We start from the raw sequence: 17,223 nt of genomic DNA, 5'->3' as shown, positions 1-17,223 counted from the left end.
TTCCTTTATTAAATATCTGTTGAAACTCCTGTCTCGTATTACGTTTTTAGCTAGCTTTCTCACGCACTCACATTTTCCCTTCCTTACTTTGCTTTTGCTTATTTTTTGTCTTTTTTAATATATTCAGACCAATCTTCTGCTCTGACACCCATCCTTGCATAATTATACCCCTTTCCTTTAAGCTTGAAGTTATGTTTAATTATTTTTAGTTAATAGCAAATGATGAGTGCTCTGCTTGCATTTTTCCTTCTCTCATTGGAATGTATTTATTCTGTGTATTGTGAAATATCCTCTCACATATCTGTCATTGCATTTCTATTGATTTATCCTTCAATCTATTGTGCCAGCTCATTTCAGCTATCTTTGTTTTCAAGCCCTTAAAGTTGCCCTATTTAAGATTAAAATAATAATTTTAAAACCACTTGTTTCTCCCTCAAACTGAACCCAAAATTCAGTCATTTCACAGTCACTGCTACCTAAGGACAGCTTCACTGTGAGGCCAGATATTAATCCCATCTCGTTGCACCAGGTCTAATGTATTTCTTCTTTGATATTCCATTCTACTGGGTGGTTACTGTTGGACCATGTCTTAGCGTGAATATTTCTCAGCTCTATTCAAACAGATTCTGTATTGTGGTTTCTTCAATTTATGACATCTTTCTCTATTATGCCATGATTAATTAACAAATCCAACTTGCCATCTTTTCCGAGCTTCCCGCAATTTCTAAATGTCTTGTATCCTTCAATATTCAAGTCTCAATTTATGTTTGACTGAAGTTACGTATTTCTATTCATGCTTTTTGTTCATCTGTTTACTCCTATATTATGGGCAGTCAGGAGCAGACCTTTTAGTCTAGTCCTATTTTCTTTCTAGCCTCCAAACTCCAACCTAAATTACTCTTAGATTTGTCCACTCAATCTTCTTCTTGTCTGGCTATATTACAGTAGTATCATTTTCACCTTTCTTTTTCATACATTGACTGACCACCTCTTTCTAAGTTTGATTCTTTGCTCCCATTATTTGTTTCAAAATTCCTTTACTTCCCTCGTTAAAAAGCTTGCTAGAATACTGGCTCCAATATAGTTCAAAGTGGAGGCAGTCCCAATGGTACAGATCCCACTTTCCCCAGTCTCACACAAAACGGAATCTACTTTCTCATATCAGTCTTTACCAGGGATTATAACCCTTGAGGTTCTTTTTTGATTTGGTCCCTAGCATCTCACATTGCCTTCTTCTTGTCCTGCATGTCATTAGTACTTTTGTAGATCATGACTATTTTATCTTCTCTCTCCCACTGCAAGTTCTTTTCCAGCCTGAGCCCTAACACCAAGCAGGCAACACAGCTTTCTATGATCTTGCTGTTTGTTGTACTGGCGTCAATTGCCCTCACTGCCGTGTTCCCTACTGTCACTACTTGATTGTCACTTTCCCAACTCAAATGGCTTTCTGTCCCAGTGTGCTGGGACTTGTCAGCTCAATCTCACCCTGCAGCCGTCATTCTCATCCAAAAAAGCTAAAGGTCCCTCAAACTTCCTGCTCCTCCGATTCTGCTTGACCTGCTGTGCTTTTCCAGCAACACACACTCGAATCTTATCTCCAGCATCTGCAGTCCTCACTGTATCCTAGTATCTCAAAACTGTTTGACATTTACCACAACACCTTGAGTTCCCATAACTGCCTCACTCTTTTGTCCCTGACCAAATCAGAAGATCTCAAGAGATGTGACTGCCTTCTGGAGAGGTACTGAGGTGACATTGCCCCTTCTTGACACAATGCAGATTCTACAGCTTGACCATGCGGCTCAAACTCAGAGTCATAGAATCATAGAGCATGGAAACAAACCCTTCGGTCCAACTAGTCCATGCCGACCTTAATCCCAAACTAAACTAGTCCCACCTGCCTGCTCCTGGCCCATATCCCTCCTAACCTTTCCTATTCATGTACTTAGCTGAAAATGTGTTGCTGGAACAGCGCAGCAGGTCAGGCAGCATCCAGGGAACAGGAGAATCGACGTTTCGGGCATAAGCCCTTCTTCAGGAATGAGGAAAGCGTGTCCAGCAGGCTAAGATAAAAGGTAGGGAGGAGGGACTTGGGGGAGGGGCATTGGAAATGCGATAGGTGGAAAGAGGTCAAGGTGAGGGTGATAGGTCAGAGTGGGGTGGGGGCGGAGAGGTCAGGAAGAAGATTGCAGGTTAGGAAGGCGGTGCTGAGTTCGAGGGATTTGACTGAGACAAGGTGGGGGGAGGGGAAATGAGGAAACTGGTGAAATCCGAGTTCATCCCTTGTGGTTGGAGGATTCCTAGGTGGAAGATGAGGCGCTCTTCCTCCAACCGTCGTGTTGTTGTGGTCTGGCGATGGAGGAGTCCATAGACCTGCATATCCTTGGTGGAGTGGGAGGGGGAGTTGAAGTGTTGAGCCACAGGGTGGTTGGGTTGGTTGGTCCGGGTGTCCCAGAGGTGTTCGCTGAAACGCTCCTCAAGTAGGCGGCCTGTCCGTAAAGACCACTCCCTCCGTGACTCCCTCGTCAGATCCACACCCCCCACCAACCCAACCTCCACTCCCGGCACCTTCCCCTGCAACCGCAGGAGGTGCAAGACTTGCGCCCACACCTCCCCCCTCACTTCCCTCCAAGACCCCAAAGGAAACAGCCATATCCGCCACAAATTCACCTGCACCTCCACACACATCATCTATTGCATCCGCTGCACCCGATGTGGCCTCCTCTATATTGGGGAGACAGGCCGCCTACTTGCGGAGCTTTTCAAAGAACACCTCTGGGACACCCGGACCAACCAACCCAACCACCTTGTGGCTCAACACTTCAATTCCCCCTCCCACTCCACCAAGGATATGCAGGTCTTTGGACTCCTCCATCGCCCGACCACAACAACACGACGGTTGGAGGAAGAGCGCCTCATCTTCCGCCTAGGAATCCTCCAACCACAAGGGATGAACTCGGATTTCACCAGTTTCCTCATTTCCCCTCCCCCCACCTTGCCTCAGTCAAATCCCTCGAACTCAGCACTGCCTTCCTAACCTGCAATCTTCTTCCTGACCTCTCCGCCCCCACCCCACTCTGACCTATCACCCTCACCTTGACCTCTTTCCACCTATCACATTTCCAACGCCCCTCCCCCAAGTCCCTCCTCCCTACCTTTTATCTAAGCCTGCTGGACACACTTTCCTCATTCCTGAAGAAGGGCTTATGCCCGAAACGTCGATTCTCCTGTTCCCTGGATGCTGCCTGACCTGCTGCGCTGTTCCAGCAACACATTTTCAGCTCTGATCTCCAGCATCTGCAGACCTCACTTTCTCCTATTCATGTACTTATCCAAATGTCTTTTAAACGTGACTGCACCTGCACCACCACACCCTCAGGGAGTTCATTCGACACACAGACTACTCTTTATAAAATGTTTGCCCCTCATATCTTTTTTTAAATCTCTCCTCTCATCTTGAAAATATACTTGAAATCTCTCATCCGAGGGAAATGACACCTATAGGTTTGTCTGCTACAACGCCACAGTTGCGTCCCTCTGTGGCCTTGTACAGTAGAAAATTGCTATATCTATTCAGTAGAAAGTTCACGTAAATTAAATATCATCCACAATTCGTTAATCTCGTTATAGACAATTCATGTTGATGAAACGCACGTTATAGCAGAATGACCTGTACCACTAACCCCATCAATACTCACCATTATTTTATAAACTCTATAAGGTCATCTCTCAACATCCTACGTTCTAAAGAAGAAAGTCCCAGCCTTTCTTTATAACTGAAACCTTCCATACCTGGCAACATCCTGGTAAATCTCTTCTGAACTGAGTCAAAAAACCTTAAGCAGCAAGCAGACATATTTGCTCTGGATCACCAGCATCTAAGAGCTCCTTCATCCTCCTGCACATCACACAAATGTTCTGATTCATTTACAATGAATAAATCCGACCACACCCTATAGGATTTCTTACTGCACACAATCTTTGTCGAGAGTATAGTGCTGGAAAAGCACAGTGGGTCAGGCAGCATCCGAGGAGCAGGAGAATCAATGTTTTGGGCAAAGCCAGTCATCAGGAATGCTTGCAATGTTTACTAATACTAACGAAACATATCAATTACAATAACTTTCCAAAGCTTTAAAATAATACCGTAAATGAGCAACGAATTACTCATCCATTTGCCTGTAAAGTTATCTTTTAATTTTATGCAAATGCTCTTTTGGATGGGGATATTCACAAAGCTGACTCCATTTACCTCCCTGCTTGCGGTTATGCTGTTTTGATAGGCTGACAGAATTAAACAAGTAAGGAGCACCGCCCTGCTCCCATCACCCCTCTCCCTCACTCCCCAAACTCTCAAGATTCCATGACATTTCAGCTGCACTCCATACTTTGAATAGTTACAACAGCCACCTTCATCATACCCCAGAGAAACAATCACCACCTAAAACAATGGGGAATTCTCAAAGGTCTGTCCTGTTCCAATTACCTGCAGCAGGCCTGTTGACATCAATGCAATTTGCTCACACAACATGCAACAAGACACAATAACTGAAAAAGGCAAGCAAATTCAACAAGATGGATGCAGCGCAGGCAAATCCAACAAGGTAGATGCAGCACCGCTCTTTAAATGAATAAAATAATCCAGAACCAAAGAATTTGATCTCAGGTTTCAACCTAAGCTTGTTCAGACTCTCCCACATTGGTGTCCCACATCCCAAGTCAGTGCCCCACTGAGAGATCAGAGAGAGGGGAGGGAGTGGATCAGAGAGGGAGGGGTGAGTGGATCAGAGAGAGAGGGGGGGAGTGGATCAGAGAGGGAGGGGGGGAGTGGATCAGAGAGGGACGTGGAGTGGATCAGTGCCCCAAGTCATTTACCTGAGTAAATGCCAAGTATATTGGTGAAAAATGCCATATGCTTCAAATTATTCATCACTGGCAATCCCTCACAGACAAGGATGACTCTCCTGCTCTCAGGGTGAGTAGATAGCTGTACAGACTGATGCTGTTTCCGCAGGCTCTGTTACACTTGGGGCAAAAGGTGGTCACAGGAAGGGATGGGTGAGGCGTTGGTGTGGCAGCGTGCCCCTTTCCCTGTTTCTGCTTGACTTCCACTTTCTCCCCCCGACTGAGTCTTAAGGTGCTGGACGCCTTCTCGGATGCTCCTTCTCCACTTTGGACGGTCACAGACCAGTGGTTCCCAGGTGTCAGAAATGCTGCACATCACCAGGGAGACTGAGAGAATTCCTGAAGCTCTTCCTCTTCCCACCTGGGACTCGTCTGCTGTTTCAGAGCACCTGCTTGACATCGTTAACTCGAGCGAGCAGCAGCTGACAGGATAGACAGTCAAGTAGTGGAGACTATACCTCATTGAAGTTTGAGGGAACATTCTAAATAAAAGCTCAAACATTAATCTATCAAAATCAAACTTTTGATAATACTAAGTACTGACAAAGATACTTGCAAAAGAAAGATGCAAATGAAACAACTTGTATTTCACATAATCTTTTTTCTAACGTTTAGGGTAAAGCAACGATCTCCAGTGTGATGCCTGACATTCACATGTGCCATGTGAAGGAACAAAATATATTTTCCTTGCCCACAGTGGGCAAGAGCTCATTTAGAAATAATACATTATTATTAAAAAAAAATTCCCCAACACAAAGTTCAAATCTTTGAAATGACACAGTTAGTGTCTCCTCCTCTGTAACCACATCACAGGGACTAGGGAAAGCAATGGTGTCACTATCTAACTGCTAGCTAAAAACGAGCAATGCCAGAGGAGACCCACTAGTTGCACTATTTCACACACAGACAGCAATTAGATGGATCAAAGATCAGATGACCTTGAGAGGACACCATTAAACAGGTGAAGCAAGCATCAAATATTCTCTTATTCATAATGCCCAATAGAAGCTAACAAAGCCAACATCTAGTCATCTTAATTATGTGATAGCCTCTATAATACAAACGTCAGTTCCACTCCAAGACTCTGTCACTTTAATTCCGGTTTCGCCAAGTGCCATTCACCTCATGCTTTCCTTAGTTGTGTCATTTTTAATGTAGCAGTAAGCCTGTGTTGTTAGTTGGCACTAAGAGTTTAACAGTAATTAACCCCTGCTCTATCCCCAGGGAGCAGTACATCAGCAACTTGCCAAAACACTGTAAACAAGCAGCCTCTGATCAATGGAGACTGGTGGCTCAAGAGCACAGTAATAATGCAAGCAATTTCTACATGTATAAACCCACACAACTAATGATTCAAATGTGACATTATCTACAGAAATAAGTGCGCTGGAAGTAGAGAAATCTGTTTTTCAATTTATAAATGCGACTAAAGATTAGAATAAAAGATTTGAACACAGAATATATCCAGATGCTTTTCTGAATACAGGTACTGTAAGATGACTATTAATGTGGGCATGTCACAAGTATTTTATTTGGCCAGATAAGTCTTTTTCCTACACTAAAATCATGTACAATGAACCCAAGTGCTTACAGTGATAACTTTGCAAATTCTAGGCACTAAAGGTTTGCCATCTCAAATTCTGTCAGCTAATAAATTAAAAAATGTAATTCCAGTTTCACACCAGAAGCAGCAGTGGCCAAGAGCTGAGAATTTTTATCTCGGTCAATCCCAAGCAACACCTCTGACTCTTGACTGTCAACCCCAAATGGTTTCTAAAAGAGACAGAATGCTAACATTAACAGTGCCAATGCGAGCAGCCACAAGATGATAAATTTAGTGTCCGACATCACGATCTAAAAGTATCTCACTCCCATGGATCTGAAAACTCCACTCGAGCAAGTTGTGAAGGGGGGAGCTAGGATGAGAGACGACTGATTTTCATTTGCGCTGGTGGAAAGGCCAAACGCAACAGCAGTTTCTCAGGGAGTACCCACTAATTGTGCCAGGATGGTTTAATGGGAACCACACAAGTGGCGTAGTAGATTTGGAAAACTGGGCACATTCACCTAAGCGAAGTGATGACATGAATTGCGGCTGACATTGAAGTGTCAGCTCCGCACAGCAGCAAAGAACAAGAGCTCGGCTAGCTCAGGGCAGGAAGTGACATGCCAGAAGACCAAGCCAGTATTGCTTTCCTTCAGTCCATTTTTGATTGCTCTTCATTTCTCAGTTTAATTGCAGAAACAGCATGGCATGATATTGGCTCCATCTGTCACATCCTTATTTTCGCTGGAGGACAAAACGAGGCAATTTTTTGGAAAAATTACTTTTCTATTAGTCCAGAAGAGCAGGCTTGTGGATTAGTAGGGGACTAATGGGGCACTCAGCAAAATATAAATTATAGTTATCAGCATAACCAGCTGGTAATAAGACCAAAAGAAATGTAAATTCGCAGTGAATCCATTTGGAGAGTGGAATCCCGGAGCACTAATCTTCAGAATCCCTAAACATTCATCTTGGTCGTTTCAACAGTGAGATGCAAAAGACCTCCCAAGTATTTAACCCTTTGATCCTGAACATCACAAACGAACCTCACAAATTTCAGTTCAGTCAAAAGCGTGTTTAGTCTAACTTAACAAGGCAGCCTTTTGGTGCAAAAATTATGTTTATAAAACAGTTTTTTCAATCACTTTGTGGCACAGTAAGCAACTCTATGGACGTTACAGAGAGCTTTATGTTGAATTTGAGAGTTCTGTGGCCATTTATCTAGCTGGGAGTTACTTTAAAATGCACTTTGAGTTAAAGCTTTCTTCAAAGGGCTTAGCTCCTCAGAATTGCAGCATGCTGCTCGAGAATTCAAACTCAGGAGGAACAATGTTGTTATGATGATCATGAAGTGATTTCTTAGAGGTCAAACAATGGGCAATTTGGTGGCATGGCCCCTTGAGAAATAAACACTTTGCAACCTTGGCAATGGAAGGCTTTTGATCTCACGCTGCCAGCGGTCAGGGATAAAGCCGAGAACATGCATGGAGGAAGGCAGGTTGCTGCTCGGAAACAGAACTCCACAGGAGGTTAAGAGAAAAAACACTGTGACCTGAGAGCTGTACCACACCAGTGCCAGATGTCAACATGCTGTCCATGTTAGATGGTCCACTAGAGTTGTAACTATCATAACTGTGTGAGCACAAGTAAACTTAATCAATCAATCAGCTCTGAGCATACCTTTGACTTTTTATATAGGCCTTGGAATAAAGTAGTATGCGATTTAAACAGGACCTGACCTCGTTTAGCATTAACTCAGTCCACCTATGAGGCAATTGGTAAAATAATCCAGGTTCAGATAACAAGGAAATTCCATTGTTACTACTATGGGACTGACTACCATACAAATACATACGTGGTAGCACATACCAACTCCTACAAAGGTCAGTTACTCATGTTTCTTATGGAACCGTGGAACTGACACTTTTGTGTCATCAGTGGTATTCAAAGAAGGCCCAAACATTCAACAGTCTGACTTGCTCAAAACCAAAATCATTGGAGCCACTGAGAATTTAGGCGATCCAGAATATGAGAATAGATTCTTAACAGTAGCCATTGACTAATATGATATTCTCTCAGTATTCACCAAATATTAGCCCTCATAATATATGCTGCAAAGACTAAGTTCTCATTGAAACAGGTGTCCTGAAGTTTACTAGTAACACTCACTACTCACTCTGCTGCAAGATCTCTGATGTACACATGGTCTGGGCTCTGTACTTACCCTGACGACATACAGCAAAGATACAGTGACTTGCAGGCTACAACTATTACCACCCTTGAAGTTAGATGGTTACCTTTACAGTTGAATGTCACATTCCATGATGTCATCTATTGTCATAAAGGTACACTGCCTGTCTGGACTGGAATCTATGCAATAATACAAATCCTCATGAGAAAGAGCTCCAGTTTACCTTGTAGACCAACAGGAGAAACACTTACTCAGATGCGTTTTTGTTAGAGTCCAAGATGATAATGCAGACATGGTGATGTGGAGATACTTTTCGGTAAAATTTGCTGGTAAAGGAAAAGAAACCTAGAAAAGGGAAGAGGATAAATTCCAAGTGAAATCAAGGTCCATTTTATCCCTTATTCCATTTATTGTGAAAGTCCAGTATAGGAACCAGCACAGTAGGTGAGATGGTGTAGACAGTGGTGATGTTAGTAGACTGGTAATGCAGAGGCCTAGGCTATTTGCTTGGAGTTGAAAGCCCACCATGACACCTAATGGATTTTGAATTCTGCAAATAAACCTGGAATAAAAGTGGATTTTATATAATGTCAGTGAAACTGTCATTGATTGTTATAAACAACCTATTTATTTCACTCATCCTCTTGGGAGGGAAATTTGTATCCCTTACACATGACTCTGAACCCAAATGTGCTCAGCTCGAAACCACTCTCCAAGATTACCTTAAAAAAAAACTGAATTCGTAGGCAGTTTGGAATGAGCAACAAGTGCTAACCTTACCAGCCCACAAAAGAATAAAGAAATAAAGAGAACTGAATGCAAATGAAAATTCATAAATACTCAGACAGTACATTCAGAAAAAAAATTAAGAGGAAGATGGTAACTATGGAGATCTGGCAAGACATGGCACAAGTTGGGGGAGTGGGGTAATTCCAGCCATTCGAACCGAGGCAATAGAGGGCATGGACACCAATGGTGGTCACGGAAATTCAAGAACACAAGGCCCAAGCAGCAGAAAGCCCAGCCAACAAAGGTGTGCACAGGAATGACTGTGAACAAGAGATCAGAGAAAGAAATGAAGACTTGAGGATCAGACAATACCACAAAGATTAATTTAAAAAAAAGAGAAGCCATGAAGGGATTTAACCACAACAATGAAAAGTTTTAATTTTGCAGTTTGGGAAATGATTGAAGCCGGATAACGAGGTCAGAGGTGACAGACAAGCATGTCTTTGTGTTGGACAGGATGTATTCATTCAGATCTGTGGAAGATGAAGTCGAGAGAAGGTAGGGGATTCAAGCAATGGAATAGTCAGGCCTGGGCACAATAAATATATGAAGGAGAAAACGCGTTAATATATTAGAGATATTAGAGGGAAGAAACTCAATCAATCTGCAATTCACTTAAACATGCCATTCATCTATGCCCATTGTTTTAGATAATGACACAAACGGTGGCAGAAAATTTAGCAAACACCAGTTAGTGTTTACTTTCAATGCAAGCTATACTTCTAATTACATGTATCTAGACTGAGCTATATGACTTTGACCCTGTTTCTTTGACCTACGTATTTAACATAATATTTAATCTTGGCATATTTCTGCCTTACTATGAACCTTGCAGTTGAATTTCACAGCTCACTATTTTAAAAGACATTTTCTTATTCTGTTTTAAATCACTTTAACCCTTGAACTATTGAAAGGCACTCTACTCTGAACTTTCCTTCAATAATTATAATCACCTCTAACAGATTGTTCCATAACCTGGAGGAAGTGAGGACTGCAGATGCTGGAGATCAGAGTTGAGAGTGTGGTGCTAGAAAAGCACAGCAGGTCAGGGAGCATCCGAGGAGCAGGAGAATCGATGTTTTGGGCATAAGCCCTTCATCAGGAAAGAAGGCTTAGACCCGAAATGTCGACTCTCCTGCTCCTCGGATGCTGCCTGGCCAGCTGTGTTTTTCCACCACCACACTCTCGACTCTGTTCCCTAATCTGCACTGGCATAACACATAACTCAATTTTCCCCAGCTCCCTAATTACATTTAAAAGGTACAGTTACAACATTTAAAATATACATTGATAAGTATGTTAACAGTAAAGGTTTGGAGGGACATGGGCCAAACAGAGGCAAGTGGGCACAGTTTGGTTTAGGAACATGGTTAGCATGGACTAGTTGGAACGAAGCGTCTGTTTCCTTGCTGTCTGACTCTATTTCTTTGCATTTGTACTTCTAGCTGCCGCAAGGAATTCTAGTGAAAAAAAAGAAAATGTTGGAAATGCTTATACATACAGACGAGGAAGGACACCACTTTGACTGGGACAACACATCCATCTTAGGACAAACCAAACAGAGACATACGCGAGAATTCCTAGAAGCATGGCATTCCAACCAGAACTCTATCAACAAACACATTGACTTGGATCCCATTTACCATCCCCTGAGAAAAAGAACAGGAAATGACATCACCACAGGAAATGATGTCACTAACCCAAGGAAACCTAAACACACATAGAAAGTGAGCCATACTAAGAGTGCTTCACCAGAGGCTCACTGATTATGTTACCTAGTAGGGTGACGAAATGTCTGAAAACAAACCTTCCAGCTCAGTGAGCAAACTTACATCCAGAACCTCAACCTGAGCTACAAATCTTCACAAAACATGCTTAAGTTGGGCGGCACTTGAGACACAGAAACCTAGTCAATGTTCCATGTTGATGACCATCCGTCAATAGTAGAAAAGGTTAGAGAGATGTAACAGCTTTGAGAAAGTACAGGGTCATAGAAAGGGGAGAAGGGAAGGTCAGAACAGAAGGCCTCCAATAAGTTACAAGGCAAGCAAAGTTAAATGACAAAAAAACACAATGACATAAAGCAAAAAGAGAAGGAATTAGGACCTGCAACTTGGGGACAGGTTCAGGTTTAATTAGTCCACAATAAGTGCTGGAGCCTTCAGATGCCTGGGCTCTAAGTGCAGAAATTTCTCACCAAATCTCTTACTACTCTTCTTCCTTTAAGATACTCCTTGAAAACAAACAATATCTTTTGGTCGTCTGAGCTAATGTGCTTATGAGGCCTGATGTCAAAATTTGTTTTACAAGGCCTCTGTGAAGCACATTGGAAATATTTTATTACACTGAAGGTTATCGAAGCATAGTGATGATGCTACTGCACTCACGGCCTAGAGACAGGACTTTAAGTCCTGCTATGGAACTTGAGAAAATTCAGTTAATTAAATAACTGTAGAATTGAACATTTGCATCAATAATGGTAATTGTGAAACTGCCAAAATTGTCACAAAGAAAAACATCGATTCACAACTGAACTTTACTTATTATCTGGTCTTGCCCATAGCTCCTGACCCATAGCAATATGATCAACTCTAACTGCCCTGTGAAATTTCCTGGGAAGCCACTAACTAACATCAAATTCCTGGAAAAAACTGGAATATATCTTTGACAAACCACTTAACATCAACCAACGTTAATTATAATATGGAGCCAATTGTCTGAAATGGAAGCAAGTCACTTTTCCTTTCACTTCCCATATCCTTGGCACAGTGGCTCAGTGGTTAGCACAGCTGCCTCACAGTGTCAGGGACCCAGGTTCAATTCCAGTCTATGTGGACTTTGCATGTTCTCCCCTTGCCTGCATGTGTTTCCTCTGGCTGCTCCAGTTTCCTCCCACAGTCCAAAGGTATGCAGGTTAGATGGATTGGCTATGCTAAATTGCCCATAGCGTCCAGGGATATGCAAGCTAAGTGGGTTAGCCGGGGGAAATGTGAAGATACTGGGATGGCTCTGGGTTGAATGCTCTTTGGAAGGCTGGAACAGTGTCAATGGGCCAAATAGCCTCTTTCTGCATTGAAAGGATTCTATGATTCTATCCCACCATCATTTAACCCTCAAGGATCAATACTCTGGGATTTACCATTGACCAGAAAGTGAACTGGGCCAGCCAAGTAAATACTTTGGCTGCAACAACAGGTCAGAAGCTGGGCATTATGTGGCAAATAGCTCACCTAACCCCCCAAAACATGGACACCATCTACACGGCACAATACTCTGTACATGCCTGGGTGAGTGCAGCTCCAAGAACACTGAGGAAGGTTGGCTCTATCAGCCCAAGGCAGTCCACTTGATGGCACCCTTTCCACCAGATTTATATTCATTCCCAGACTGGCAGAAGAGGGTACCATCTACAAGACGTACTGCACAAATTCCCCAAAGTCAAACAGCACCTTCCGAAGGATATGGAATTAGTAGCATCTACAGTTTCCCTCCAAGCCACACTGAATCCTGACTTGGAACTATTTTCACTGCTGCTGCACTGGCATTGGGTCAAACTCCAGGAGCTTCCTTGTTCACAGCCCCAATGTGCCAACTGGGGTGGCTCTAGAAGATAGCTCGCCATCACTTTCACCAAGACAATTAAAGGCAGACAATAAGTGCTGGCCAACACCCATATCCTTTAAAAACTCTTTCTCAGATACTGTACTGGGTTCAATCTGGATTTTCTCTCTGAATGCTCTTTTTTTTAAATTTCATTCACTCACTGTTTCCATCCCAGGTTAGTTATTCTCACACTCACATCTTGGTTTTGATTTCTTTCTCTTGCACTCTCTCTCACGTGCTCTCTCTCTCTCTATCAGCCTCTCTCTCCACTTGTCCATCCAGTGTGTGTCTGTCTCTCTCTCTCTCACTGTCCTAGGCTCACTCACTCTCTCTCTCTCTCTCTCTCGCCCTGTCTATCCTAGGTTCTCCCTCTCACCCCACTTCTCTCCCCCTAGCTACCTCAGGTACTCTCTTTCCATCAATCCTGGGGTTCTCCTCTGCTCCCACAACCCTGTCTATCCCAGGCTTGCTATCACCCCCACCCTGTCTATCCCAGTCTCTCCATCTGTGCTGGACTGCAATATCAAATTGTTCATTTTGGAAGAGAGAACAAAAGTACAGAATATTATTTGAATGGAGGCAATCTGCAGAAAGCCATAACACAAAGGAACTTAGGGGGACTTGTGCACAAAACACTGAAACATACAGGGCCAGCAGATAATCAGGAAGGCTAATGGAATATTGCCCTTTACTTCAAGAGGGTTGGAGTGTAAGATTAGGGAAGTCTGAGGCTTTCTCATTTTCTCTCTCTCTCTCTCTCTCTCCAATCCTGGAGTTTTCTCATTCTCTCTCCCTCTGTCTCTCAAATACTGGGGTATTCTCATTCTCTCCCCGTGGTTTTCTCATTTTCTTTCTCTGTCTCTCTCCCTCCTCCCTCCTGGGGGCTTTCTCATTCTCTCTCTCTCCCTCTATCCCGGGGGTTTTCTCATTTTCTTTCTCTCTCTCTCTCTCTCTATCCCAGGGGTTTTCTCATTCTCTCTCTCTCCCTCCCTCCCTCTAACCCAGGGGTTTTCTCATTTTCCCTTGCACCCACGAACCTGGGGGTTTTCTCTCTGTCTCTCCAACCCGGGGGCTTTCTCATTCTCTTTCTCCCTCCGTCTAATCCTACGGATTTCCCATTCTCTCTCTCTCTCTCCTTCCCTCCTGGGGATTTTCTCATTCTCTCTCTCTCCCTCTATCCCGGGATTTTCTAATTTCTCTCTCTCTCTCTCTCCCCTCTCACCTGGGCTTTTCTCATCATCTCTCTCTCCCTCATTCTAACACGGGGATTTTCTCTCTCTCTCCCTCCCTCTTGCTCCATCCCTCTATCCAAGGGTTTTCCTCATGCTCTCTCTCCCTCTCCACCCACCCGCCCCCCACTCTCATCCAGGGATTTTCTCATTCCCTCTCTCTCCCTCCCACTATCCCAGGGTTTTTCTCATTTTCTTGCTCCCTGCCTCTCTATCCAGCGTTTTTCTCATTTTCTCTCTCTTCCCACTGCCGCCTCACCTCCCTCCCAGGTTCTCCTCGTTCTCTCTGTCCCAGGATTTTACTCATTCTATGTCTCTAGAGTGGAGGTTGGCTTACATGGTGCCACTATTTAAGAAAAGTGGTAAGGACAAGCCAGGGAAATATAGACTAGAGTGGTGGGCAAGTTGTTGGAGGGAATCCTGAGGGACAGGATGAACATGTATTTGGAAAGGCAAGTACTGGTCAGGGATAGTCAACATGGCTTTGTGCGTGGGAAATCATGTCTCACAAACTTGATTGAGTTTTTTGAAGTAACAAAAGAAGATTGATGAGGGCAGAGCAATGGACATGATCGATATGGATTTCAGTAAGGTGGGAGACTACTTAGCAAGGTTAGATCGCATGGAATACACGGATAACTAGCCATTTGGATACAGAACTGGGTCAAAGGTAGAAGACAGAGGGTGGTAGTGGAGGTTTGTTTTTCAGATTGGAGTCCTGTGACCAGTGGTGTGCCACAAGGATCGGTGCTGGGTCCACTACTTTTCATCATTTATACGTGAGATTTGGATGTGAATTTAAGAGGTATAGTTAGTAAGTCTGCAGATGACACCAAAATTGGAGGTGTGGTGGTCAGCGAAGAAGTTACCTCAGATTACAATGGGATCTTGATCAGATGGGCCAACGGGCTGAGGAGTGGCAGATGGAGTTTAATTTAGATAAATGTGAGCTGCTGCACTTTGGGAAAGCAAATCTTAGCAGGACTTATACACTTAATGGTAAAGTCCTTGGGAGAGTCACTGAACAAACAGAGTGCAGGTTCATAGCTCCTTGAAAGTAGATCGCAGGTGGATAGGATCGTGAAGGTGGTGTTTGGTATGCTTTCCTTTATTGGTCAGATTATTGAGTACAGGAGTTAGGAGGTCATATTGCAACTGTACAGGACATTGGTTAAGCCACTTTTGGAATATTGTATGCAATTCTGGTCTCCTTCCTATAGGAAGGATGTTGTGAAACTTGATGTTCAGAAAGGATTTACAGGGATATTGATAGGGTTGGAGGATTTGAGCTACAGGGAGGCTGAATAGGCTGGGGCTCTTTTCCCTGGAGCGTCGGAGGCTGAGGAGTGACCTGATAGAGGTTTATAAAATCATGAGGGGCGTGGATAGGGTTTAAATAGACAAAGTCTTTTCCCTGGGGTGGGAGAGTCCAAAACGAGAGGGCATAGGTTTAAGGTGAGAGGTGAAAGATATAAAAGAGACCAAAGGAGCACTCTTTCACACAGAGGGTGGCACGTGTATGGAATGAGCTGCCAGAGGAAGTGGCGGAAGCTGGTACAATTACAACATTTAAACAGTAGCTGGATGGGTATATGAATAGGAAGGGTTTGGAGGGATATGGGCCGGGCGCTGGCAGGTGGAACTAGATTGGGTTGAGATATCTGGTCGGCATGGACTGAAGGATCTGTGCTGTACATCTCTATGACTCCAGAACACTCCCTCTATCCCAGTGGTTTTCTCATTCCCTCTGCCCCCTTTTCATCTGGGGATTTTCTCATTGTCTCTCTCTCCCACCCTCTATCCCAGTGTTTTTCTCATTCCCCATCCCTCTCTCAATTCATCCTGGACATGTTCTCATTCATTCTCTCTCTCTCTGTCACATACACACAACCTCCGTCCCGCGGTTTTCTCTCATTTTCCCTCTATCCCGCAGTTTTTTTTTAAATCTCATTGTCTCCATCCCTCTAGCCCGTTGTTTTTCTCATTCTCTCTCTCTCTTTCCCTCTATTCTGTGGATTTTCCTATTCTCTCTCTCTCTCTCTCTCGTTCTTACTCGGGGCTTTCCTCATTTTCTTTCACCCCCTGGAGGTTTTCTCATTCTCTCTCTCTCTCTCTCTCTTTCCCCTCTCCTCCCGCGGTTTTCTCATTCTATCTATCTACCCCGGGCATTTTCTCGTTCTTTTTTCTCTGCCCCTCGGGTCGGTCTGTCTGTCTTTTTTTTTCTTTCCCTCTCCCTCTCCCTCTATCCCGGAGATTTTCTCATTCCCTCTCTTACCTGACAATCTGTTTCTGTGGATTTTTGTTTAAAATTTCCCGCTTCCGAGTTGTTCTCGCTCCTGATTGGCGGAGAGAAACCCTGCCCATGAAACACCGCGCTGCAGCGGCTCCTCTTCCTGAAAATAACACTCACCCCCCTCCCCCACACACGGAGGGTGTGGGCCCCTGGATCCCCCTCCCCCTCCCGGGGGTGAGGGCAGTGACGGACATTCACCACACAATCGGCAATGACGTCACGTCCTCTCCCCATCCATCCCCACACCCTACCTCACCCTCACACTCTTCCCTCCCACAACACCCTCGACCAATCTACACCCTCACCCTCCTCACCCCAACCCCCACCTTACCCCCAACCCCATCTTACCCTCCTCACCCCCCCAACCCCACCTGACACCCCCCAACCCTACCTCACCCTCACACTCACCCCCTTTCCCCCCCCACAACACCCTCGACCAATCTACACCCTCACCCTCCTCACCCCAACCTCCACCTTACCCCCAACCCCATCTTACCCTCCTCACCCCCCCAACCCCACCTTAACCCCCAACCCCACCTTAACCCCCAACCCCACCTTACCCCTCACATCCCCAACCCCATCTTACCCTCTCAGCCCACCTTATCCCCAACCCCATCTTACCCTCCTAACCTCCCCTTAACCCCAACCCCCACACACACCCTTACCC

At 44.3% G+C, this 17,223-nt stretch overlaps 1 protein-coding gene across 3 annotated transcripts in view; it reads right to left on the bottom strand.

Moving 5' to 3' along the window:
* arhgef39 (Rho guanine nucleotide exchange factor 39) overlaps positions 1-16,631 on the bottom strand; it is a 74,317-nt gene extending 57,686 nt beyond the window's left edge. For all 3 annotated transcript variants that reach the window (XM_087999656.1, XM_087999658.1, XM_087999659.1), the window contains exons 1-2: positions 16,539-16,631; positions 8,894-8,987 (exon numbers count right to left, since the gene is read on the bottom strand). In XM_087999656.1, the coding sequence (XP_087855782.1) occupies positions 8,894-8,936 (43 nt within the window). In that variant the 5' untranslated portion in view covers positions 8,937-8,987; positions 16,539-16,631. The remainder of the gene's footprint in view (positions 1-8,893; positions 8,988-16,538) is intronic.
* Positions 16,632-17,223: the final 592 nt, after the last annotated feature.

This window comes from Chiloscyllium plagiosum, unplaced genomic scaffold, assembly GCF_037043375.1.
Source record: "Chiloscyllium plagiosum isolate Xiang-an unplaced genomic scaffold, Cpla_swu_hap1 HiC_scaffold_23, whole genome shotgun sequence".
Taxonomy (NCBI): domain Eukaryota; kingdom Metazoa; phylum Chordata; class Chondrichthyes; order Orectolobiformes; family Hemiscylliidae; genus Chiloscyllium; species Chiloscyllium plagiosum.
This window is presented reverse-complemented; position numbering and strand designations above follow the sequence as displayed.